Here is a 27,657-nt window from a genome sequence, read left to right as displayed (position 1 = left end):
CCAAGAAAAACCCATGATAAGTTTACCCTTTGAGTCACCATAAGTAAGAAGCAATACGAAGACACACAACAATGGCAAACAAGTAATATAACACAAGTGGAGACTGCAAAAATGCCCTCCTGTTCAACAAGATTGAATGTCAATTTTATGGTGACATGTTTTTAGAAAGACCTTTCTTTGGGACTATTTTCCCCTCTTATTAGCAGACTAAAGCAATCGGACAACATCTCTCTTTTTACTGCAAGCCAACCACTGAGGATTCCTGGAAATGAATGAGTGAAACACAATTGGTTCTGATTGGCTATGCAGGAGATCTTTGCTAAATGTTCTGGCAAATGGAAAAAGAAAAGAGACACATTCCAAGATAAAACTGATTTTAAAACGGGTTGTGTTTGTATTTAATAAGATGCTTCCAGTTCTCAGCATATCAGTTCAGGCAGATATATCAACCCTCATTGTCAGCCAGCCACATGATGCATAGAATCATTACTTTTCTTTTTTATCAGGGCACGGGGAAAATGCCAGCCAGAAGCAAGCTGAGCAAGCAAGCACAACACCAGGAGGGATCCAACAGCAACAAAGATACCCTGCAAACTGCATAATTGCTTCAGTCACTGCAGCACAAGCAATGAGGGCAAGTTCAGTACTCAGCTGACATCGTAGCTGGCAACAGTAATCAGCACCTTTATACAAGCTTCTCGGGTTAAATCCAGCAGTCCCCCAAAATACCACACGACACACTACTCCCATCCTATAAGAAACCACAAGGTGGTAGGCATACTCACAGGAGGAAAAGAACAAATGTTCCCTCCTGCTATATTCTGGACAAAAAAATGATGCATTTTTTTTTTTAGCAAAACAGGAAGGGCAGGGATACAGAACAGACCCAGTGGAGCAGCAGCAAGTTTATACAGGGCACATATTTGCACAGCAGGAGAGTGCTTGCTCAGGAAGGGGAATGATAAAACTGTCAATTGCTTGCAAATTAGACCTTCAAGTCTCCTTCTGAGAAGAGCAGCTGTTCCAGGAGTTGGTGCATCCAGAAAAAAATCTGGAGTTGACAGGAGGAATAGGAAGATAATTATTTGTCAGTACCAAGCCCTACAGGAAATTCACCATGGGTCTGTTTGTCTTTCCCCATCTCCAGTTCTAAACAAAATAAAGCAACCAAAAAGCAATCAGAAACAAGAATACAGAAACAGGTAGAGAAGAAAAAGAAGAGTGCACCTTAACACAGGTAAAGTGACAGAAGTACTCACAGGGGTAGTGTGTCAATACACACAGCGAAAGACAAATATTTAAAAACAGGAACAAGAGGAAGGCAAGACAGGTAGGAAAGTTATAGAGGATAGAGAAACAGCTTTCAAAACCAGTTAAGTTCCAACTTAAGACATTTAAAAGGACATTAAAATGTCATCATTATTACACAGTACAAACAGAGCCATCTAATATAGAAATCATTCAAAATTCCAGAAGGATTGCAAAATACCCCAAGGATTGCAAAACACCCTTCATACACACATATAGTTTCTCATGGTGTCAGAGAAAGGGCTGAAGCAGCTTTGCCACTTCAAAAGGGAGCTAAAGTCTATGACTGGAAGGAGATCAAAAATCTTAGGTTCTTTTAAAAAAATACTGTTAGTGCCAAGAAGAAGGATTCTTTGGACCTGGACCTCCTCAATTCTAGTCTTCTGAAGATGGCATTAAAGTGACCCAAGTCAGCTACCTTTACAGTAAACATTCATCTCTCTAGGTCAGGGGTGCACACCTGCATGGACTCTGGGAGTCATTTTTCCACCTCCTCTCCCCAAGCAGGCCATGGACATCCTAGCATACCAAAACACCTCAATCTTCCAAGTGGGAGTGATGCTGGACCACAGTTTCCCAATATATTTCAGGCAGTACAGGTTCTAGGAAGGGCTTTTTGTATGTTTTTGTAGGACTTTTAATACAATGTTGAGGTGACATCACACTGAATTTTTAAGGGCCTGGTGGGGCTTCGGGAGTGATATGCAGCCCTTATGTTTTCCCCATCCCAGCTCCAGGTTATACACTGTATTAAAGTACCTGCTTCTGATAAACCTGTAGCACCTGCTAGACTTGCATTAGGCTGCCATTCAGGAAGAAAATCAACTCCAGACAATCAAGAAGTTTCTCTTTGGGCAAATATTTTCAGGCAGTATTAACATTATCTTTGTTTTTTAACACCATGGTATCCCAATGGAGCTCTTTTATCCTAACTTCTGAATGCTTTTGTTTGCAATTTTTAACATACTGCCAGAAGAGCAGATTCAACCAGGTTTGCCCCAACTCCTCAATATTCTCCATTGGCAAGAAAGGCATTCAGTAAATGATCAAAGCCGCTGATGGGGAAGAGGAAAGAGGAAAATGCAATGTGGTTCCCCAAAGATATCAATTAGCATTGTCAGATTGAAAATTGGAGGGTTGTCTATAAATTTAATGATGGCATAAAGAATTTTCAGCAGGTACCAAACAACACCTGTTGAAATTTCCTCTTCTTTTCAATAATTAAAGATAAAGTGGCCCTCTTCAGTTTTCACTCTGGCAAACCTGTCCAGAATAGAGGTTAGTGTAAACCATATATTGAACTAGATTTCCTGCAAGCTCCAGGTCTTCCATTTGTAGGCCACTTCCACAGATCTAAGATCCATATCCTCCTTAGCTGTCTTCATTCAACCCACAGAGCCACTGCCCAGGACCCATGCCTCCTTCTAAAGCATGGTACCGAAGACCGCAAGTGGAATAAAAAACATTTAAAATAGCAGTCCCAACAGTTTGGGGATTTTATCTCCAAAGAAACAAGCTTGGCCTGAACATGCTCTTGTTCTTCTCACACCCACACAGAGCCCGCGCAGCTCGCAGAGTGCAAAACCAGCTCTTCCTGCTCACAGAGAAATCCTTCCAACAAGAGGTGTCTGTGAGAAAGTGTAGACTGGACACAGTTCACGATTGACGTTTAAGAGGAATGCAGTCCTAGGCCTAGAGACCTCCAAAGAAGCCATTCTCAGCACCATCAGTCCGGGCCCCTTTCCCTCCTTTGCCTGGATTGGGTGTGGTGGAGTACTTGGGTGGGTAACGGATAAAGAGACGGTCCTCTTCCTTCTTTATCCAGCGCAGCAGTTTTGTCAGGACATTGATGGCACCAGCTTTGGTCACCAAGGGACTGAAGCATGTATATAATTCAAATTTGCTGGTCACCTAGATGGACAAAAGAAAGAGCATATTCAGTATGAGTCAGCTGGAGCTGCTGCGTTCCATCAAACAAAACCTACCAGAAGTGGTGAACATAGAGTCAGTCAAAATGTTGAACTACACTTCCCATTATCCCTTGAGAACCTAGCCAGATCATGTGTGCTACAGTAAACAATATATCAATGGCTAATGAAATCAGATACTAATTGGAGGGTGACTAGGAAGCAAAAACAAATCCCTAGCCATATCAATCTCCCTTCCTGCTGTCACTTTCTTTGCTAAAACATTCATGGAAACTGGAATATCTCATAGAACTATAGAATCATAGAATCAAAGAGTTGGAAGAGACCTCATGGGCCATCCAGTCCAAGCCCCTGCCAAGAAGAAGGAATATTATATTCAAATCATCCCTGACAGATGGCCATCCAGCCTCTGTTTAAAAGCTTCCAAAGAAGGAGCCTCCACCACACTCCGGGGCAGAGAGTTCCACTGCTGAACGGCTCTCACAGTCAGGAAGTTCTTCCTCATGTTCAAATGGAATCTCCTCCATTGCCATTGTTTGAAGCCATTCTCCAAGAAGCAGAAAACAAGCTTGCTCCCTCCTCCCTGTGGCTTCTCATTTGGAACTAGAGGGGTTTATAGAATTGAGAAACGCCTCCACCAGTTAGGGTGGAGGGGCGTGCAGGAAAGTGATTTAAAATCACTCTATCCGCCATTTTTTTAACCTCCACTTTTTCTGATTCTACCCCTTACTTCGTTAAAGGTTTCTAAGTTTCCCCAAGGATAAGAAATGATTAAGTGCAGTAGCAGTAGGATTTCTGGGAAAGAAACCAATGCTCTTTTCCCATGGCCAATTATACTAAAGCATATGCCACCGACTGTTGTCATAGATGAGGAAACCACATGTCTTCCATGTAATATGTAGTTCTGCCCCTAGGAAAAAGAAACAGAAAGTGGCCTGTTCGAAGAAGCCACAGTGCCATGCCTCACCCAAGCCAACAGAGTCTCCTTCTCAGCCACGTGGTAGATGAGACGCAGCGGGCGTGAGGTACTGTGGATACGACCGTGCAAGTAGTGATAGAGGTCAAAGAGCCGGTGTCGTTCGTGCTCACTGCAGTACGGGCCCTCCAGTTCTGGGCTGTAGTAAGTGAAAAATGACATATTAGGGGATCAAAAAGCGAATGCATTCATCATCTTCCTTTTATAGGTCTGCAGAACTGACACAAGATGTTATAACCACTAGCAAAATTTGCTCGTGTCAACCACTGTTCCATAGTAATTCTGCAGAAGAGATGGGAAAGAGAAAAAGTATAATCGCAAGACACAACTCTATAAACATATAGGTAAATGGGCTTTCATAACCACTAGAAAAAATAGTAACTGTAAAATCCTAGCATGGGTCACAATTTGGGAAAAACTACTTGGATTCCTAAGTTCCAGAATTCCCCATACTGTAGGGATCTGAGTAGTCTAAAACAAGGCTTCTTAAACTTTTCTACTCATGACCCCTTTTGGCCTGAGAAATATTTACATGACCCCGGTCCATACAACTGTTATGAAAACCAAACATTTACTGATAACAAAACAGTATTTGCAAGTCTTGCTAAATGGTCTGATTTTCCTTTTTCTGGACAGCTGAAGCATCTTCTGCAGAGTCCACTTTACATACTGCACAACAAATTTGTGTAAACGTTTAGGTGATGTTCAGAAAACTTTACTGTTGCCTAATTTTTCGTGACTCCAATACTGAGCTAAAGTGACCAATTTGGTGACCCACAGTTTAAGCAGCAGTAGTCTAAAAAGCCACACTTCTAACTTCTAGACAGTTCTCAGTCCACAGCCATTCAGCCACCTACTCAATGCAGCAAAGACTAACTTTTTTAAGGTAGCTTTCCAAATCTGTTCTGGTGCATACTAGCCACTGCAGTAGCTGGCATATGTTGTTGTATGCCTTCAAATTGTTTCCAACTTATGGCAACCCTAAAGTGACCCTATCATAAGGTTTTCGGGGGCTGAGGGTATGTGACCCAGCCAAGGTTATTCAGTGGGTTTCCAAAGTCAAGTGGAGAATCAAACCTGGTCTACAGAGTTGGAGTTAAATGCTCAAACCACAAGCCCCACAGATTCACCCATCAACATACAACCAGGAAGACTTTCAGAACATATCCTGCCTTTAGGGCACAGATGTGCAACTCAAGCCTCCACAGAACTGTTTGGACTGCCATGAATTGCTGTGGGTAGGGCTGATGAGAGTTACAGTTGACCATCCTATGGAAAACCATGAAACCCCTATCCCAAACCAACGGAAGTGTATTAGACTCTTTAAAATGTAGATAAAGCTGATTCTAATGACGCTTGCAATTTCACATATAGACACAAAAAACATAACAGGCTTCTGACCCATCAGAGGTTCAAGTTTTTCTTGTTGCCAATTCCATCCAGACTGCAAGAGTTTGCCAACTAGCTAAGATCTCATGATGGCCTCCCTCAAGTGCCTTCTTTTAGTCCCATGAACAGATCCTACTTCCACACAGAGATCCTTGTTGATAAAGGAAATCAGAGAGGAGAGACACACATGACTTGCGCTATTTAAAGCTGTAATTGAATAAGGCCAGCTTAGCATTCTCTACAGCCTTTGGCTGAGAGTCAACATGTGGAGGAGGAAGGGAGAAAAGGGATGCCATCTATATAGGCTTTGTCTGTTCCAAGAACCAAGTCTAGAAGCTTCAAATTAGCAAATGTAGGAAGATGGGGATGGGACCAGACTACACACACATAAAAAGAAGTAGTCACTAGGACCTGGAATGAATCTTATTCTGATAATATTATTACATTTATACCGGTTGAGCATCCTTTATCGAGAAACTAAAAATTCTCCACATGAATAAATTTGCGTTGCTTTTCCTGCATGGCTGAGAGTTGAACTGGATGGCCTGTGTGGTCTCTTCCAACTCTGTGATTTATGAATACATTAAATAGTACACTTTGAGGCAATATATAAAAGATGTATTGCCTCAAAGTGTACTCATGGGTTCTGGCACACAGAACCCACGTAAGATGATGGGCTTTTGGAGATGGGCTTTTGTATACAGTATCAGTTTCATTTTCCAGTATCACAATCCAACAAAACTGCAGGCTTCTCCAGAGGTTTTCACTAGTTTAGGAGAGAAGGTTTGGGCCTTGCTATTTAGGATATCATCATCCTCATATAGAGAGGAGATGATATCATACATGACAAACAGCTACCTGTGTACATGGAGACTCTGGATCCTGATTTTCCAGTGAAGAGTTCATAATCAGATGGGATTAGAACCCTCATTCCTCCTCACATAGTTGGAAAACCTGAATAGAGTTTATATCCAGGGTCATTGTTTTCTTTTAGAAAAACAGATTTATTTCAAATAAATGTCAGATTATGCCACTGAATTGTTACTATGCATAAATTTGCACAAATCTGCATAATATATTCCAGCAAAATTTTCTGGCAAGAATAATATGGACAGGATAGTATAAACAAAACAAGAAAAGCAGAGGCTGTTCCACAGTAATAAAAAGGAAAAAAGAGGAATGCAGTAAACTGAGTGCATCACCTCTGTCCCTTGATGCTGGAACACCTCCTGTAGTAAAATTAATCTTCGCAATCAAATGTTGTAAAGCAATGCTAGCTGGCATTCCCCACCCCCACCCCTGATGTGTGACAGAAAGTTGCTGCCAACTGTGAGAGAAATGAGGTTGAACATTGTGAAAGCCACCCACTGCATGGATATCAGCCTCCTCCCAGTAGACTCAAATCAAAGAAAAGTTTCATGAGAACCACCGCTCCTCTTAATGTTCCTCCAAGAACAGAAAGAGTATCCCTCTGGGCAGCAAAATCAGGCAATTCCAACTGGATGGCCCCCCACTAGGGTCTTCAGGGGCAAACCAAGAATAGCCAACTCAGAAGTCCCCGAACAGACTCAGAAGTGGAATAGGCACAACAAAAGACAACCTAGCAAAATGGCACTACCTAAAATAATCCTCCACCTTGTGTGACTGTCGAGCAGAACAAAAAACTCAGCATTTGTATGCTTGCCCACAATGCCCTGCCTCATGCATGTTTAAAGCTACAGACAATATGGTCACTGTTGCCCATTTTTGGTCTAAAATTATTTAGGAACCCTTTAAAGGAACAGTAAAAGTGTGCAAAAAAAGAAAGAAGAAGTTAAAACCAGGCAGTGAGAATAAGATGGCAACTATATGGCAAATTAATTATAATAATGATGAAATTATAGGCAGAACATTGAGAGTAATTGAAAGTAGAGGGAAAAGGTTACTAGAGGAACTATATACAGAGGATGGAAACCCTGTAGAACAAAAATAAATTCAGAATTGGATAGGGTCAGGGAATTGGATTCAAAGCTGGGCTATAAGACAGGAAATTTTTAGATGGAGGAAAAAATTAGAGAACAGGATAGTCCATTTGAGAAGCTGATTAGGAAATGTTTGAGAAGGGAGAAGAAAGTGGCAGGAGATCTGTACGACCAAATCATAACAGTAAAAGAAGAAATAATAGAGGAAATTTTCCAAACATGGAGAATGGACATGAAAATTGAGAGGGAAGACATCCAAAGGGAAATAAGTAATATAGCAAAAGAAAAGTATAATGTATTAAGGGAAGCAAGAAGGAAAATATTACAAAAATGGTACAGAACTCCTGAACAACTTTCATGTTTTCTATCAGGGATAAAGGATAGGTGTTGGCATGACTGTGAACAAAGAGGGGTGTTTAATTATATGATATGGGAATGTGATCAAGTGCAAAAATACTGGGAAATGATTGAAGGAGAAATCAATAGAATGTTAAATTTACAAATAGTAATAGTTATTAGAAATGTACTACATGCACGGATAACAGGAGTGAAAAATATACAAAAAGAAAAATTGGTTGACAAATTAATAGCGTGTGCACAAATTGTTTTAGTGAGGGGTTGGAAAGATAAAACAAAATGGACAGTGACTAATTGGTATAGTTATATAGTTAATATGTTAAATGTGGCAATAATAAATTGCAAATGGAATAATATAGATAAAATTGAAAAGGTTACAATAACTAAGACGATGTAGGAACCAGTTAGGAATTATTTAGAGAATGTGCTAAGATGTGGAGAAGAAAAATTAATACTGAGACTGATATTTCAAATGTAACCTCTGTAGTTTGATGTATAAATTGCATGTACAAGGAGGGGAGGGTGGGAGTGGGAAAAACAAATAAAACAATAAAAAAACAAACCAAAAATGATTATCCAGAGCATTCAATGAGACAAAGCAAACCCCTGTTGAGCTTCCATCGCATTCACATCACAATCACACAGACATCCCATTTGCTTTCTTACAGCTACTTCCAACTCAGAGCTTTTAGTTACCTTGTGAACTGGGGAAGCTGCCGATAATTATCAGGTATATCCAGGGGTTTGTACATAAAGTGCCGGAGGTCTGGCACCCCCACCAGCCCCACACTATAGGAGGGGCTTTTCAGGCCGCTGGAAAGTGCCTGCAGATAGTTCTGAGTCCTCATGCCTTCCTCAATGCGTTTCTTGCAGTCCGAGACAGAATAGAAAGACTCTTTGTCTGTGGAGAGAAGAATGAGGCAGACAGTACAGTCTGCATCCAAATAAGAGATGTAAGCATAGAAGTAACAATCCGGGTTGAAGCACGGCAGGCAAATTGGAGTCCAGATCTCCCCAGTTTGGAAGGCTGAGGTTGCCCCAATGAGGTTGAGCAGGAGGTGCAAGTCTGTGGGTTCAAGTCGGCAGTCTTCAATTACTGCCTTCTCTTGTACCGTGGTGACCAGCTGACTCCGGGCCACCAAAATAGAGAAGACCAGATTGGGTGTGATGGCCTTCTGGAGCAATGTACCCAGAGAATCCCGTAGGGAGGCTGGGAGAGGCAGGCAGCGCACGGCGCTGAGCAGAAAGCAGGGGTCCGACTCCACCAGGTTCAGCAGGCGGTCGAGGATCTTCTCTGAGCCAGTCAGAAGGCGTCGGAGGTCATAGTTCTTCTTCCGCTCAAATATGCGGGTGATGCTAGCTTGGGTCAACATGCTGATGATTTGGTGGTAGACGTACAAAAGCTCCTGGCGTAGCTGCTGCTCTGTCTGCAAGGTCCGTGACACTGACACCAGCACTAGGGGTCCTTGTTGCACAAAAACCAGCTTCCGGTCATCTGTGGTAGAAAGGAGGAAGGAGAAGGCCAGTTAGCAAAGTTATGGCAAACTGCACATTGGCATAAAGTTGGAGATAATCAGATGGAAATCAAGGCATCCACCTTAGCCCACTGCAACCTGGAGGAAAGGCAGATCATTTCATAGGAATTTAGGAGGCCAGGAAAATGCAGTAGTAGGTGCAGTGGGAGTGCCTGAAGACTTTTCTTTTCAAAAAGCAATAGTCAAAAGCAGCCACCCACTTCCTGTTTGGTGCAGATTATCTTTTAAATGAGGTCCATTGTGTTTTATCATTTTAATGACTTTTCAAAACTGTTTCAAATTAACATTTTTAATATAATTGCTTATGTAACTTTTTAAACGTTTATATTAAAAACATTAAATTAATTGGTTTCAACTCATATTGTGAGCTGCCTTGGGGTTATTAATGGTAGAAAGATAGGATATACAAGCAACACATATTTCTAACTCACACCCATACCATTCCTAGCCATTCACATGCACCCATCTTCTGTCTGGCCATCTATTCACCCTGTCTGTCAACCAGACAAGATTTTTAGTAGCAAGAGTTCTACTGCCTTTTCAAGCTCTTTGGAAGCCCCACTACCCTGACCATAAGAAAGAGAAATAAATTATGATGCATGAGAAACAGAGTTATAAAACTGATTAAACAAAACAAGAGAAAGCACACAATATTCAATTCATTTACAGAACTTGCACAGGCTATGGAATTTAGGGGGGGGGGTTGTCTCATAACTATGTTCTTTATAGGTATGCTACTTTGTTATTCTATGCATGTCTTCTGCCATCAAGATTAGCTTGTAAAGGTTTACATCCTTAAGTATACTGCATAATAGTAAAGGTTTCCCCTTGACATTAAGTCCAACTCTGGGAGGTGGTGTTCATCTCCATTTCTAAGCCGAAGAGCCGGCATTGACCATAAACACTTCCAAGGTCATGTGGCTGGCATGACTGCATGGAGAGCTGTTACCTTCCCGCCAAAGCAGTACCTAATGATCTACTCGAATTTGCATGTTTTTGAACTGCTAGGTTGGCAGAAGCTGGGGCTAACAATGGGAGTTCACCCTGTCCCATTGATTCAAACTGCCAACCTTCCAGTCAGCAAGTTCTGCAGCTCAACCATTTAACCTGCTGCATCACTGCATTGCCTCAGTATATTGTATACATTGCTGCAATTTGAAAAGTTCACAGAATAAGGTTGATTTAATATATTTGCAGGTTTTGGTTAGCCTAAGATAGTTTGCTACTTGGAGCAGACAATCAAATGGCTCTATACCAAGATGCACAGATCTAAAAGCCAAACTGTTTTAACACACAATGCAGCAAATCACAAAAGTTTCTCTCCTTGTGCATTAGGTAGCATGCATATGTTATTAGGTAGTGTGTATGTTCCTGCCAGACATCTGTTAGCTTATGGCAATCCCATGAGTTTCTAGGGGTCTTCTAAGGCAAGGACTACTCAGAGATGGTTTCCCCAGTTCCTCTGTAACTTTGGCAGTCTCTTTTCCAAGAACCAGCCAGACTCTTTGGCAGTCTCTTTTCCAAGAACCAGCCAGATTCAGCTTCCAAAACCATTCAGGTTATTAGACCTCTACATTTTGTAATAATTTAAATTAACACTTTCTAGATGCTCCAGCATCTCCACACTCAACCTTATGGCGAGACTGGCCTTGAATCTCCTTCAGGCCTGCACTGTTGTTGTGTGCCTTCAAATTATTTCTGACTTATAGTGACCCTAAAGAGAACCTATCAGGAGGTTTTCTTTCTAAGATCTGTGCAGAGGAGGCTGACTTTGCCTCCCTCTGAGGATAAGACAGTGACTGGTCCAAGGTCACTTAGTGGGTATCCATAGATGACCAGGTATTTCCTGATCCCTACAATCAAAAAACTAAATGCATTCCAAAAACAGTCAGTCTTTAAAACTGTGCACCTACAATATGCTCCAAGATCCTGTTTCACAACTCATCCCAGGCAAGGTTTATTCAGAAGATAGTGGCCCAGGGGACCCAAAAAGGAGCCCCCAGTGGCGCAGTGGGTTAAACCCCTGGACTGGACTGAAGACCGACAGGTCACAGGTTCGAATCCGGGGAGAGGCGGATGAGCTCCCTCTATCAGCTCCAGCTCCTCATGCGGGGACATGAGAGAAGCCTCCCACAAGGATGATAAAAAAACCATCAATTCATCTGGGCGTCCCCTGGGCAACGTCCTTGCAGACGGCCAATTCTCTCACACCAGAAGCAACTTGCAGTTTCTCAAATCGCTCCTGACACGACAAAAAAAGGGGGGGGGGGCAAAATATGGAATGACCCCAGACAGCCATGGAAGCAATTGGGGACAAGACCACTTTAAAATTAGAGAAACGCTGCAGCCTCTTGGAGTCACAAATAAGTTTTTTCTCCATTTCAGGTGCAGATAAAATGGGACTATATTATTCATTACAAAAGAGACATTTACACACAATGTTCATTCCATCTTACTCTCCACAAATAGATTGTGTCCACAAAATAGATGAAATGACCTAGACCCAGCCTCTCCTATTGTTTATTACTTAGCATTACTTCCAGTTTCCCTCCAGAGTGCTCATGGTAGTGTACATGGTGTCTATCCTCCCTACTTTATTTTGTGGGATAGCTCAGGCAAATGAAGGGACACAACCAGAAAAGGCTGCTCTAGCATAACAGTACACATAAACCGCAACAAAAGAAAAGCTAGAGCTCAGTCTATGAAATTTAGGACTGAACTCAAGGAAGCATTATTTTGTACACTGCCAGAGCAGGCTGTCGTTCTTGAAGCGGTAATCCTCTTAGGTTTTTCTCAAAAAAAAAAATTAGAGTACCATACAATATCACATACAGGACATTTTACAGTAATCTTTTTGTGTCTACAGACAGTGAAGCAAGGGAAAGAATAAATCAGAGATAGGACTGATTCCCAACCTCTAGTATTCCAGGTGTTTTGGACTTCAACTCCCATATGTCTCCGATGCCTTGGTCAGGGATTCTGGAAGCTGAAGTACCAAACACTTGATAGAGCAGACTTTAGTAAACACTGAATTATAAGACACCAGAGCAGTAAATACTGGAACAGCAAGAACTTTAAGTGCTGATCACAATGGAGTTTGTCTCCTAAATAAATAAAAAAGCGTTGCTCTCTTGTCTCCATTATTTTTATTCCAAGGCAAGAGGAAATGCAAGGCTGGGAGGCTTTCCACTGGAACTGAATTTTCAAGATTTCAGGGACTACTACAATTCTTCAAGAAATCATAAATGCTAGACACCTGTTCTTAGCCTCTCTCATGTCATACTACAAACATTTTCAGGAAGCTAGATTCTCCAGTCAGCACTTCATATTGGCATATACTGCTAGCCAACAATGGAAATGTAACTGCTTCTAAATTAGTCAGGCATCAGATGTGGAATGAAGGATCAGTTCAACCAAAAAAACGGATACAACGTCAAACACAAAATTAAACCAACAAGAACTACGGTGAAACCTCCACTTTTGCAAGTGTCCAGTGCACAGGATTCTCAATGAAAGTGGAAAAACTCTGAATAAAAGGTTTTAAGTTCTCTGTGTTATTGTTCATATGTAAGTTATATTAATTGTACTGTTTATTTGCTTGCTGTTTTGTTTTTACTGATGTGTTGTTGGGCTTGGCCTCATGTAAGCCGCCCTGAGTCTCCTTGAGGAGATGGTGGCGGGGTATAAATAAAGATTATTATTATTATTATTATTATTATTATTATTATTATTATTACTATTATTATTATTTTATTGTTATTATTATTATTATTATTATCATCATCATTATAAAAGAACTTTTTTCTTGAGAGAACACATCTTTAGGACACATTAAGTCCTCCAAGGCAAATGCACTGGAAATTGGCCATAAAGTCACCCTAGAGATTCCTAGAGAGAAAATGTTAATCAAATTTGGAAATATGAAGGTCCAAGCGCTTAAAGGTATGCTAAGAATGTTGACCCTGGTTTTAGTGCCTGGAATTGTGAGATTCCAAAGAAATGTAAAGGTAAAGGTTTCCTCTTGACATTAAGTGTAGTTGTGTCCAACTCTGGGGGTGGTGCTCATCTCCATTTTTAAGCCTAAGAGCAGGCATTGTCCGTAGACGCCTCCAAGGTCATGTGGCCAGCATGACTGCATGGAGCGCCATTACAAGCCCCAAAATGGAATCTCCCGAATGTAGCCAAATCATAGGCTTACTCCAAACAAATGAATAAAGGGATGGAGAATATGTGTCTTTGTAGTTATTGATGGACTGATGAGAGCTGCAATCATGCACATCTGGTGGACCACACACCCCCAAGCCCCAATCTAGGGGTCTGTAATTCAAGTATGTTCCCACTGCCCAGCTTTCTCCCATACCAGAATAAATGGAGCGGATAGAGTTATCGCCACTCTGAATGAACGACACCAACGCCATCATCACTCCCATGGTGGAACTGAGGGCTTCCTCGTTGCCGTAACGGGAATAAATGGGCTTCCCAGCCTCACTCAACACAAAGACGTGTTTCCTGTGTTCCCGCCAACTCTCAGCCATCACGTCCTCATCCCTGTGTGTTACTGGGCGGGCCTGAGTGGCCACTGACTCTTGTCCGGGTGATCCATCGCCCATCACCATAGGCCGGCTAAATTCACTGGAATCCTCCAAGGTGTTGTCTGTGGAAGCCGAATCGGATAAGTCCTTGTCACTCAGTTCTTCATGAGTTTCACTCAATTCCTCCTGCACATCTGCTTTGCAATCTTCTGTACTCAAAGGACCATTATTGGGGATGGGAGAAGACTCTCTCTGCTCGTCCAAGACAGAACTGGGCTCATCTGTTCCTAGGAAGGGGAAAAAAGGCACTGAGAAGTCACAGGACACATCAAAGAATGTGGGACACTGAACTAGTCTTCTCTACTCTTCCATAAACTTCAAAGGACAATTCAGCGACTAAAGCTACCAATACTGATACAACTGGCCCACCCACTTTTGGTGCCTCAAATGTTAGCTCTCTTTCTGGGTATATTTGACCTATTGATTCCAAAAATGGCACTAGTTTTCCCTATCAGCTCTAGTTTTTGAGATACAGAACAGATGCCATATACCTCTCTTCGCTCTGCTTGTCCACTGAAAACCACGATAACCATGTCTAAGAAATTGGAGCTGATTTGGGCTATCCAATGCATTTTTCTGACTCCACGCTCCAAACAACCCCAGAAACAGCTTAAAGACCAAGACACCAAAAAATTGGGGGGGGGGGGGGGGGTAGGCTGTGTAATCAGCTCCCAATATATCTGTTGGAGTTCTTCCTTGTTGGTTCCACAGAAAGGGCCCACTGTTGGCCTGCAAAACTCCCTGTAACTTAAGAGTCCGTGGATAACAAGGGCTTCCCCCGGTGCTGCTTCAAGCCACTCACCCATTTCCGCACTGACCAGTCCAGCTTCCTGCTCCGGGACGTCCATCCCACCCTCAGCGGGGACCCCGGGATCTTCAGGCTCCATTTCTACATCTCCAGCAACACCTGGGAAGGCAAGAGGCACACATAAATAAAACTCTCAGTTTGAAAAAGAAGACAAGATGCCGGCACTAATCATGGATCTGAATTAGGAAATGAACTTAGCACAGCGGCTCTGAAGCACCACAACAACTTCACCCCACCTTCTAGTCTGAATAAATAAAGCAGCAAATACAAGCTAATCCTTCAGTTTAGAGACGGCGCAAACATAAATCAGGGGAAAAGGGCACAGTCAGCTCACAGCTCCCTGGGAGAAAAGTCTTTACAGAATGCAAGAGTCGGCCTGTCAGATGTGCCTGCGCTCCCAGCTGTAATCTCAATCACATGCCCAGGCAGGGATGCCTCCAAGGAGACAGCAGGAAATGCCCTGCTTACTAATCACGCACAGACACACACATGTGCACATGCAGCTACAAGAGCTTAAGCCTTACAGCAACCTGTCCCCCCCTCCCCATGTGCTATACTACAACCCAATCATCTATAACTAAACCATGTGGAGGGGGGGATTATGGCAGCTGCAGTCCAACTAATCAGAAAAGTGCAAAGTTGGCAAAAAGCTAATTTAGCAGGCTGTTCTTTTAATAGCTCTACATGGGAACCAAAGCTGTTCACGGTACCGAGATGGCTTTGGTTGCCTTGGTGGATGAACTCCGCAGAGAACTTGACAGGGGGAGTGTGACCTTGTTGGTTCTCTTGGACATCTCAGCGGCTTTCGATACCATCAATCATGGTATGGGATGACTCTCTGGAATGGGTCTTGGGGGTACTGCATTGCACTGGCTCCATTCCTTTCAGGAGGGCCACACCCAAGTTGGTGAAGTTGGGGGATACCTGCCCGGACCCCTGGCCTTTGACCTGTGGGGTCCCGCAAGGTTCTATTCTTTCCCCCATGGTTTTAAATATCTACATGAAACCGCTCAGTGAGGTCATCCAGAGCGTTGGAGTTCATTGTCATCTCTATGCAGATGACACGCAACTCTATTACTCTTTTCCACCAAAATCCAAGGAAGCCCCTAGGGTCCTGTACCAGTGCTTGGCTGCTGTGATGGGCTGGATGAGGGCCAACAGGTTGAAATTGAATCCTGAGAAGACAGAGGTCCATGTGGATGTTTCGTTGTGCTTTCAATTGACGACTCCTATGATAAATGACTTATATCATGACTTGAATCATGATCTGATTCTGAATTCCTATATTACACTACTATATATATCTTTTAAGTTGAATCGATCCTGTCAAATTGCTGTTTCCATGCTATTCCCTATGCTATTATACGTTGCTATCCACCTTATTGAACCACCTTATCCTTTAACAAGCTTGCATAGTGGTCCTCTTCCCCCCTCCAAAAAAATCTAGTCTTCTGTTGCTTTTGATGCTTGTTATTATTGTTACACTGTTTTATGCTGTTTTAATTTGTTATTGCTTTGCTTTTGATTGTATTTTGCCTTGGGCTTGGCCCCATGTAAGCTGCCCCAAGTCCCTTCGGGGAGATGGAGGCAGGGTAGAAAAATAAAGTTGTTGTTGTTCTTCTTCTTCTGGCAATCTTCAGGAGGAGCCTGAATACTTGGCTATTCCTATGCGCCTTCAATGATTGATTACATGATAATCTCTGACCAAACTGCATAAAATGCCCTCAGAAGCACTTTATTTTCTTGTTGTGCAATTAAATCCTACCTCATCCCCCGGAGCCCCTCCCGGATATTTTACATTGCCCTATCTCCCAGTGTTTTAAAATTTTAATCCTTGAATTTGGCCCTGCCCATAGTGATCATTTTTAATGTTGTAATGTTTTGATTTTATATTGTTGTGTCGCTTATATACATTGGTTTTGTATTTTAGGTTATTTTATATATTTTTGATTTTCTGTTGTATTTTTGTGTATATTGTATTGATGGGCGTGGCCTCATGTAAGCCACCCCGAGTCCCCTTGAGGAGATGGTGACGGGGTATAAATAAAGATTATTATTATTATTATTATTATTATTATTATTATTATTTTCTCCTCCTCCTTCCCCCCCCCCCCTTTACAGCATGTACAGCTTGTTACCTGATGTATAGAAATGCCCCCCTGCCAACTGCCCTAGGTTAAAAAGTCTGATTCTTCTCTGTCTCTGGGCACATCATGGTGTGAATCAGGCAGGCTGATGTCATGTCAAATTTTAAAAAGAGGAAATGACAAGTGGATTGAATGCTTCAGTTTCTTGTGTCTGAAAATCTACCAACACACAGAAAACTATCAAGCAGCATGATCAATTGGGGTCTTCTTTTCCATCACAAGCATTGACCCTAGCATTAGGCAGAGTCAAGGCAGCAAATCCGACGGTCACATATCAATACTGCATCTTTACTGCCAGGGAAGAGAAAGTGCCACCTGGGGGATTTCCTGCCACTGCTGCCAAAAATAGTCAATAGGCACCTTGGGTGGGGCAATGGAAGGAAATTTGCTTATGTGATTCAAGCAGCAAAATGTCTCTGAGACCTCTTGAAAAGGCAATTCTGTATGTACATTTGCAGCAGAAGCCAGCTGCGCATTGCACTGCTTTGTTGATATTTGTGATATCACAAAGGATTCACTCATAAACAGAAACACACACACCACACTTCCTTTGGACATTTTAAAAGCCTCTCTTTTGAACAGATTTGATTGCTGTGTGCCTTCAAGTCGTTTCTGACCTCAGGCAACTTCAGGGTGAACCTATCGCTGGGCTTTCTCAGCAGGATTCTTTCAGATTCTTGCCATGCTTTGCAGTTGGGAGATTATGGCTAGACCAAGGTTAGCCGGTAGGTTATTATGGCTGAGCAGGGATTCCAATGCTGGTATGCCAGAGTCCGAGTCCAGTACTTTGTCACACACACACAAACAAACAACAACCAAACAGACTGTTCTATATCCACTACTTACAAAGAAACCTTCATCAAATTGACTGTGTGGTGTAATGTAAAATAAACCACATGTAGTTCATGTTTGATTAGCCCACACACTGCCTTGCCAGAAAAAGAAAATATGTCGTGCAAATGAACAATGAATAACGAGTAGTTTATTCTTTGTAGTCCAGAACAACATATGTACAATGTGATGTTGCATCAACTCACATAATGTCCTTTTATGAGAGATTTAAAAACCCAGGCACTGCCAGGCCATCAGATGCTAATCAAGGTGGTCAATTGAAACATTCACACCTAGCTCCAACAGACTAGAGTTCTCTGTCCCACCCTGGTCATTCCACAGATATATAAACCCATTTTCCTATTTCCAACAGACCTCACTACCTCTGAGGATGCTTGCCATAGATGCAGGCAAAACGTCAGGAGAGAATACCTCTAGAACATGGACATATAGCCCAAAAAAACCTACAACAACCCAGATTTAAAATGGTCCTTTTTGTGTCCATATGAGAGACCTTCTTTCAGCAGCCAAGAAGCAAATCAGTCTCTCTCTCTCTGTGTGTGTGTCTCTCTGAACACTTGAATAGCTCAACCCTGAACAAAAATGTAACAGTATCCAAAAGTCCCAGGCCCAGCCATCTCCTCAGGCATTGCCTGACCAATCAGCTTCATGCATCTTATTTTAGAGTTGACACACACACATTAACTGATTCCTTACATACTCCAACAGACTGCACATCAGAAATAAGGGGAAAGCATGAGAAGAAAACAATTTCATCCAGTTTGCAGGTGTTCAAGCCTGTTATTTCTATTGCAAGAGGAAGAGAGAGTAAAATTCGCTTCATAGCTAAGTAGCTATCTGTGCGTATTCTTACTTGACATTTATATCATTTATGGCAGGCTTGTAAAATAACGATTAACCTGATGCAATAAAAGTCCTGCAGGTGATCAAGCAGGAAGATCCTTGAACAAAAAAGTCCCCAATCCTTCCCATATCACCCTCACAACCTGTGTGGTTGACCAGGTTGACAGAAGAGGTGATTTCATGCTTCTGTGAGGACTGGAACCAGGATATGCCAAACACTGTCCAACACATTTAACTATTGCAAAGCTGAGTGTTGACTCTCCAACTTTCTGCCAACTCTGAGACCAACAAGGAAACTGGTCTACGTACTCCAGAAGGGGTTCAGTTTGGTCAATGGTCAAGAGTACAGTCCAAAGAATCACATTCTATATAGCATTTCTGAACTTCCTCAACAGAAAGGCAGTCCCAGAGCCTGCCCAACAACACTGATAACTATATCCAAATTTGTTATAGCAACTGGGACAGAGGCAAGGAAGATGTGGCATACGTGGCTCTAATGACATAACTCTACCTCCCTCTTGTTGGAAAACTATTACAGGCTCCACAACGAAGACACATTCAGTGAGCAGACCCTTCAGGCAGCGCAGAGCATTGTGTCCTCCATCTCTGAAGCCAAGAAAGAACAGTGGATCAAGTTGATCACAGAGGTCGACATGGGCAGGAGCAGCCAGAAGGCGTGGAGGCTCCTGAGACGGCTGAGCAACGATCCCTCACAAACTAATACCCATGCCAACATAAAGGCAGATCAGATAGCACACCAACTCTTGAAGAATGGGAAACCCAACCTTGCCACCAAAGTAGGAAAGAAACCAATAGCCAGACAATCAGAGATTGAGAACAACAACCTCCATGAACCCTTTACATCTACTGAATTGGACATGGCTCTCAACAAATGTAAGAATGGCAAAGCAGCTGGCTTGGATGATCTACGGATGGAACAAATCAAGAACTTTGGTCCAAAAGCAAGGCGCTGGCTGCTGGAGCTGATGAACAACTGCACTGCATCCTGTCAGATCCCCAAAATCTGGAGGAAAGCAAGAGTCATCGCCATCTTGAAGCCAGGCAAAGACCGTAATGACCCAAAAAGCTACAGACCAATCTCCCTGTTGTGCCACCTCTACAAAGTTCTGGAGAGACTTATTTTGCATAGAATTATGGAAAATATAGACCCCTGTCTGATCCCACAGCAAGCTGGCTTCAGAAAAGGCAAAAGCTGCACATCGCAAGTGCTGAACCTGACCCAGCACATAGAAGATGGCTTTGAAAGGCAGCAGATCACAGGAGCTGTCTTCATAGACTTGTCAGCAGCCTATGATACTGTGAACCACCGCCTCCTCCTGAGAAAAATGTATAATATCACAAAGGACTACCACCTCACCCGCCTGATAGGAAACCTGCTACAAAACAGGAGCTTTTTTGTTGAGTTCCAGGGCCAGAGAAGCAGATGGCGGAAACAAAAGAACGGCCTGCCTCAGGGGAGCGTGCTTGCTCCATCCATGTTCAACATCTACACAAATGACCAGCCACTGCCAGAAGGGACAGAGAGTTTCATCTATGCTGACGATCGTGCCATTACTGCTCAAGCAGGGAGCTTTGAGATGGTAGAACAGAAGCTCTCCGAAGCTCTAGGTGCTCTTACTGCCTATTACAGGGAAAACCATCTGATCCCTAATCCATCTAAAACACAGACATGCGCCTTTCACCTTAAGAACAGACAAGCATCCCGAGCTCTGAGGATTACCTGGGAAGGAATCCCACTGGAGCATTGCAGCACACCCAAATACCTGGGAGTCACTTTGGACCGTGCTCTGACCTACAAGAAGCACTGCCTGAACATCAAACAAAAAGTGGGCGCTAGAAACAACATCATACGAAAGCTGACTGGCACAACCTGGGGATCACAACCAGACACAGTGAAGACATCTGCCCTTGCGCTATGCTACTCTGCTGCTGAGTATGCATGCCCAGTGTGGAACACATCTCATCACACTAAAACAGTGGATGTGGCTCTTAATGAGACATGCCGCATTATCACGGGGTGTCTGCGACCCACACCACTGGAGAAATTACACTGCTTAGCTGGTATTGCACCACCTGACATCCGCCGGGAAGTAGCAGCCAATAGTGAAAGGACCAAGGCAGAGACATCTCCAGCTCATCCCCTGTTTGGGTATCAGCCAGCACGTCAACGACTTAAATCAAGACATAGTTTTCTTAGAACTACAGAGACACTCGCTGGAACACCCCAGCAAGCAAGAGTCCAAAAGTGGCAGGCCCAAACCCAGCACCTCAATTCATGGGTGATACCAGATGAGAGACTCCCCCCTGGGCACTCAGAAGACTGGGCGACTTGGAAGGCGCTGAACAGATTGCACTCTGGCACCACGAGATGCAGAGCCAATCTTAAGAAATGGGGCTACAGGGTGGAATCCTCGGCATGCGAGTGCGGAGAAGAACAAACCACTGACCACCTGCTGCAATGCACCCTGAGCCCTGCCACATGCACGATGGAGGACCTTCTTGCGGCAACCCCAGAGGCACTCCAAGTGGCCAGATACTGGTCAAAGGACATTTAACCAAATACCAAATTTACAAAATCTGTGTGGTTTTTTTTTCTTTTTTTTCTTTTTCATTTTAATCTCTGTGTTTGTTTTGCTCTGTTAGAATTGTAAAACAGTGGTTGCTGATGACACGATAAAAAAAAACAAAAAACCTCCCTCTTGGACTCTGAAATGAACAAAACAAGAGAACATGTACCTGGTCTGAAACTGGAATGTTATTTACTCCTCATTCAGGGCTTCTTATTCTTGGAAACTCTGAGACTACTTGAAGCAGAGCCCTGAAGCAGAATCACTCCTAAGGCAGAAATGCTTCCACTGTTGCTTCTATGGCTGTCCTCATTCTCGAGGGAGAAGCAAAGCAAATTTTTTAAAAAATGGTTTGCAAATCTAGGTTTGTAATTTTGAGACTAAATGGAATAAACAGATGAGCAGAAACCTAGAGAAATGTCAGCAGTACTTAAAATAGAAAGAGAATCAAAATGAACTGTTAAAATAGTGATACAGGTCAGTTATCCCTTATCTGAAATGCTTGGGACCAGAAGTTTGGATTTTGGATTATCCTATTATCTACATTATGTATGTAAATAATAAGGTATCTAGGAGATGGTACACATGTCTAAATACAAATGCACATATGATTTGTATAACCTTATACATATAGCCCAAAGGTAATTTTATATAATACATTTAATAATTTTGTGCATGAAACAAAAGTTTGTGTAAAGGAAACCATCAGCAAACAAAGGTGTCCTATTTCACCATCTATGTGGATAATTTTGGATTTTGAAATAATTTGGAATTCCAGATAAGGGATACTCAACCTATATAATGATAAGACAGTTGGAGAAACATGAGATGTCCAGGTTCAAGTCTCCACTGAGCTATACTATCTTGGGTCACTCACTGTCAGTTTGTCACACCACAGGCTTGTTGTGGGGCTAAAATGGAAAGGAGAAGGTCCATGTACCACTGGAGGCTACTTAATTACAGTAATGAACATTAGTGTCACCTCAGAAGGCAAGATCACAGCACTGCATGGAAACCAAGTTGTTTTAAGCCATCCTCAGCACAAGCGCCTGGATGACTGGGTTCAGACAAGCAGAACTTTCCAAAGAGCAAGAAATTCTGCCATCATTTGGTGCCATAGAGCACCATTAGGTTGCCTGTCGAGACATAGCCACAGCCACTATTTAGGCTAGCAATAAATATGTTAGGAAAAAGATGAGTCTCAGTTATATCAGGCCGGCATATAGCACCTGTTTTCACATGGGCATCACCACACAAGTCAGTGGAAAGCGAGCAAGTTTCTAAATTCTCCTCAACTGGCCAAAGAAAACATGAACTGAACAAAGAGCTCAATACTTTTCCGGCAAGGCTCTGTGCCAAATACATTTAATGTTGTGTACATTCAAGTCTTTTCTAATCTAGGACAACCCTAAGGCTTTATTGACAAGATTTGCTCAAAGAGGCTTTACTATTGCCTTCTTCTCAGTCACAGTAGTCAGTTTGGTTGAGCAAATATTCTAATTCTATTCCCCAGCGTTGTCCTCCAGGCACTATTCTATACTGGTATAATCCTACCACTATGCTAAATTTGTCAGCATAGGAGCCATATTAAGCCACTACACCATGTTGGTGAATTTGTACTGTACAGAAAAGTATGGCTTTTTACAATTTTGTACAGACATTCCAGCCTGAAATTGAAAACCACACATATCCCATCTGAGAAATGCTACTTTTCAGTATTGTGTCTAAAGCAAATGCTGTGTCTAAAGCAAACATTTACACCAACTTCTTAACAGTCAACAGGTGCTTGACTTTTATACAATCACCAAATGTTATTGGGGCAGACATCAACACCTAATATTTGTCTCCGAGACAGATCAAACTACAGTCTGGTAATAACTATAAGGAGATTGCATCCGCACACAAAGAAAACCCCACCTACTTTGATACAGCCATTAATAAACCATAAAGGCTATTTGTATTTGTACACTACCGTAGACCTATATATATAATGTCATGTAGCAGCAAAAAAAGCCAATGGCATTTTGGCCTGCATCAATAGGAGCATAGTGTCTAGATCTAGGGAAGTAATGCTACCCTCTATTCTTGGTTAGATCACACCTGGAATATTGTGTCCAATTCTGGGCACCACAATTGAAGAGAGATATTGACAAACTGGAATGTGTCCAGAGGAGGGCGTCTAAAATGATCAAGGGTCTGGAGAACAAGGCCTATGAAGAGTGGCTTAAAGAGCTGGACATGTTTAGCCTGAAGAAGAGAAGGCTGAGAGGAGACGTGATGAGGGCCATGTATAAATAAGTGAGGGGAAGTCATAGGGAGGAGGGAGCAAGCTTGTTTCTGCTTCCCTGGAGACTAGGATGTGGAACAATGGCTTCAAACTACAAAGGATATTCCATCTGAACATGAGGAAGAACTTCCTGACTGTGAGAGCCGTTCAGCAGGGGAACTCTCTGCCCCGGAGTGTGGTGGAGGATCCTTCTCTGGAAGCTTTTAAACAGAGGCTGGGTGGCCATATGTCAGGGATGCTTTAAATGCAATATTCTTGCTTCTTGGCAGAGGGTTAGACTGGATCGCCCATGAGGTCTCTTCCAACTCTATGATTTTATGATTCTATGTATATTTATGTGTGTATCTATACACACACACACATACTTATTGTTGTTGTTGTTATATTTATTTATACCCTGCTTCATCTCTCCCACAGGAGACTCAAAGTGGCTTAACATAAAAGCATCAGCATACAATTTAAAATATACCAAAAGGCAAACATTAAAATAGGATTAAATATAAACTCTCTCTCTCTCTCTCTATATATATATATATATATTTATTTATTTATTTATTTATTTATTTACTTCATTTTTATACCGCATTTTTCAGCCCTTAGCAGGCGACTCAATGCGGTTTACAGTGCAATTAAAAACACGACAATACAACAACAGGATCGGCGACGTTGATCCACAACAATTAACGATCAGACAAGACAAATCAACAAACAACATATATATATATATATATATACACACACACACACACACACACACACACTCGCACACACACCTTATGGTGAATGTACAAAATTCAGGGATGATAAGTATATATAAAATATTCCTGAAAGTCTGATACACAATGGCTGAGTCCAGAAATTCACAAAGCACAACAAGTGCATTTCCACACTGAGGAGCCATATCAGCCAACACCCCACATCTAAAAGCAACTGACTAACAGCAGCACAGCTTACCAAGTGATTGAGAGTAAGGGAACCCCAATATATATTGAAGGTTTTCTCTGTCTTCCTTCCCATTCCACAAAAGTATAAAGTCAGCCCTTCACATTATTTGGGATTGGGGGTACATGACCTCCATGAAAGTGAAAAACCATGAATTGCTTCAGTCAGCAAGTGGTTACTATATGGATGTCTCTGAAAGATCTTTAAACAGACAGGTGCCAAATCCAACTCTCCAACAATTCTCCTCTTAAACGGAAGCATGCAAAGACAGTTTTGCCATGTCTGTGGCAGGATGAATCAGAGAAAGCATCAGGACCAGCTAAAATGCACAAGCTTTAGGCTCTTCTAGAAAAGTGGCACCAAACAGAAAAAGTGGAAAAACCCAGCAGGAATGAGGAAGAGTCTGCAAAATCAAGACAGGTGCTGCAGCAACGATGGGCCCTTCCACACAGTCATATAATCCAGAATATGATGGCAGAAAATCCCACAATATCTGCTTTGAACTGGGATATTTGAGTCCATACTGCCATACATTCCAGTTCAAAGCAGATAATGTGGGATTTTATTCAGTTGTGTGGAAGGGGCCGAAACCTGCACCTCGAGTATAAGGGTGTATCTACACAGAATGAATACGGTTTGACATCACTGTAATTGCCATGGCCCAATGCTATGGAATCTTTAGAGTCATAGTTTTAGAAGGCCTTTGGCATTCTTTGCCCAAGAGTGTTGCTGCTTCATCAAATGTCAAATCCCAGGATTCCACTCCATTGAGCTATGGCTGTTAAAGTGGTGTCAAACTGCATTAGTCCTGCAATGTGGATGCACTCAAAGACTCAAGAGGGCAGGAGACACATGGACTCCCAGTAGGCACTGAGAACTCCTGTATACCTGAATTGCTGCAACTCCTTGGCTCAGTGGTATATTGAGCCAGATCCCGCCTTGAGTGTGCCAATGAATGTGGCAAAGAGCTGACCAGCTTATTTTTTAAAGCAGATTACACCAACCTCTTGGCCTAGAGTCAACAACTAACATGGGTCTTGGAATCTGATAGGGTATGGCTCCACAATCCCTGTGGATATTCAAATCGGTGGATGTTCAGCTCTCATTTTATATAACAACAACAACAACAACAACAATAAACTTTCTACCTTGCCACTATCTCCCCGAAGGGGACTCGGGGCGGCGAACATGAGGCCAAGCCCAAAATTACAACAAAATACAATACAAGTACAGCAAAATAAATCACAAACAGCAAAAACACCATCAAAATAAACATATAACAAAAGAAAATAAACAGTTCCAAAATGACATGATAGAGAAATGGGATACAGTGGGCGGGGCAAATGTACTAGAAGTAAAATTGATAGAATTGATAAAACCCTGGATGAGATAGGAAGAATGTGTTTCTGAGGGGGGAACTCAAAGGGCTGAACAGTGGGATTAAGCCTACATTAAGGGCGGAAGGAAACTCCATCATGAGGATGGAACTGGAACTGGAACAGACTAAAATGGAATATATATTCACTTGCCAAAAGCATATCGGAAGAGCCAGGTTTTTAGGTCTTTCTTAATCTATATAAATAAAAATGTAATGTTTGTTTGTGGGATTAACATAACTCAAAAACCACTGGACAAATTGACACCAAATTTAGAAACAATACACCTATCAGGCCGATGAGTGACCATCACTCATAAAAATATTGAAAATTACAGCAGAAGGGACTTAAAAAGCCAAAAAGGCAAAAAGACGCTACAGCACGTGCGCAAAAACAACTCTCCCAGCAAACAAAACACACAATAGCGTATCCACACTCTCTTCCAGACTACAGCTCCCAGCATCCCCTAGACCAGGCCCTTTAGGAGAGGAGGATCCAAATGCACTGCTTCCAAGCTGCAAGCTTTCTTCTCCTTGGATTTCTTTGAGAGCATCCCAATCCCTGCATATTTCCAATTTCCTATTTCTGGACTGCAACTCCCAGCAATCCCCCAGACAGATAGATTAGCCAGAGATAGATAGGTAGGTAGGTAGATAAATGGATCAGGAGGACTGCTGGGAGTTGTAGTCTAAGAATAGGTAGAGAAGGAAGAAAGGGGAGAAAGAGAAAGAGAAAGAAAAGGGTGGGGGAAAGAAAGGGAAGAGAATGAGAAGGAAGGAGAGAAAGAAAGAAAGAAAGAAAAGGAAGGAAGGAAGGAAGGAAGGAAAAAGCGAGGGAAAGAAGGAGAGAAAGAAAGGAGAAGAGAAAGAAAGAGGGAAGGTTGGCCACAGCAAGGGGTGGCAGGTACAGCTAGTGGCATAATAATAAAATAAGTCTATATACAACAGCAAAATCAAAGTTTTGAAAGTATTTTCATTCTGTGGAAGCTTGAATCTGTAGCCCAGGAGAGGCCACAAAACCCTCCAGGAACAGCAGCAGTCCACCTTTGAGTTGAGCATTAAGACATAACAAGAGGAAGGCAACTGAGGATGCATCCACACTGCAGAGTTAAGGCAGTTTGACAGCACCATGGAATCCTGGGAGTTGTAGTCTGCTGAGGCCAAGAAGGCTCAAGACCTGGCAAAACTACAACTCCCACGATTGCAGTGCACTGAGACCTGACCAGTGGAAGCAGTGTCAGACTGCCTTCATTCTACTGTGTGGAGGCCCCTTCCAGAGACAGCGGTGGCTTTGATCTGAAGCAAGGAAGGTCCTGCCTCGGGGAATTCCCAGGGAAATGCCTCTCCCGCATAAGAAGCCCAATCAGGGGCGGAGGGGGGATCCCAAGCACGTTGCCATCTGCCCCACCCCTCCAATGGAGAGAAAGGAAAGGCCTCCAGGGGGAACCCCAGTCTTCCTCACCGTCCGCGCCGGAGACCCCGCGTCACGCGTCATCCTCCCTCAGCCTTCGGACTCCTCCAGCCACACTTCCTGACCTGAACTGGCAAGAGGGGTGGGGGGCGGGCCGAGTAGGAAAAGAGAGACCGGGGTCTCGTCCAATCCGCGAAGAGGGGGCGTGGCTTGGCCGACTCCGCAGGACCAGTGAGGCGCACGCACGGCGCACGGCGACCAATCGCATCCCCGCCTGAAAGAACCGTCAGGGAGGAAAAAGGCGGGAGGGTGCCTGAAAAGCCGGGGAGAGTGACAGCGAAGATGGCGAATCAAACCT

The 27,657-nt window shown here is 42.8% G+C and overlaps 1 protein-coding gene across 4 annotated transcripts; it reads right to left on the bottom strand.

Annotated features, from left to right (window-relative positions):
* Window positions 1-371: 371 nt before the first annotated feature.
* Window positions 372-27,443, bottom strand: LOC132767610 (vacuolar fusion protein MON1 homolog B-like). Of its 4 annotated transcripts, none has more exons than XM_060762752.2 (6): window positions 27,351-27,443; window positions 14,849-14,953; window positions 13,815-14,273; window positions 8,616-9,414; window positions 4,204-4,351; window positions 372-3,219 (listed from the first exon to the last, which is right to left on the bottom strand). In XM_060762752.2, exons 2-6 carry the CDS (start codon window positions 14,931-14,933, stop codon window positions 3,001-3,003), a joined length of 1,710 nt encoding a protein of 569 aa, XP_060618735.2. In that variant the 5' UTR covers window positions 14,934-14,953; window positions 27,351-27,443; the 3' UTR covers window positions 372-3,000. The 4 variants fall into 4 exon arrangements, with proteins under 4 accessions (XP_060618735.2, XP_060618738.2, XP_060618737.2 ...); XM_060762755.2 differs by having other exon boundaries at window positions 13,815-14,267; XM_060762754.2 differs by lacking the exon at window positions 27,351-27,443 and adding an exon at window positions 15,214-15,307.
* Window positions 27,444-27,657: the final 214 nt, after the last annotated feature.

The sequence above is a fragment of the Anolis sagrei genome, chromosome 2 (genome assembly GCF_037176765.1).
Source record: "Anolis sagrei isolate rAnoSag1 chromosome 2, rAnoSag1.mat, whole genome shotgun sequence".
In the NCBI taxonomy this organism is placed as follows: domain Eukaryota; kingdom Metazoa; phylum Chordata; class Lepidosauria; order Squamata; family Dactyloidae; genus Anolis; species Anolis sagrei.
Note: the sequence above shows the minus strand (reverse complement) of the source record. Positions and strands in the feature narration are given on the sequence as shown.

Coding starts and splice junctions, on each gene's coding strand:
- LOC132767610 (XM_060762752.2), bottom strand. CDS start 14,933: ATGGAGCCTGAAGATCCCGGGGTCCCCGCTGAGGGTGGGATGGACGTC. Junction 4,352..8,615: donor CAGCTTCCCCAGTTCACAAG/GTAACTAAAAGC, acceptor CACTTACTACAG/CCCAGAACTGGAGGGCCCGT. Junction 3,220..4,203: donor AGGAGACTCTGTTGGCTTGG/GTGAGGCATGGC, acceptor TTGTCCATCTAG/GTGACCAGCAAATTTGAATT.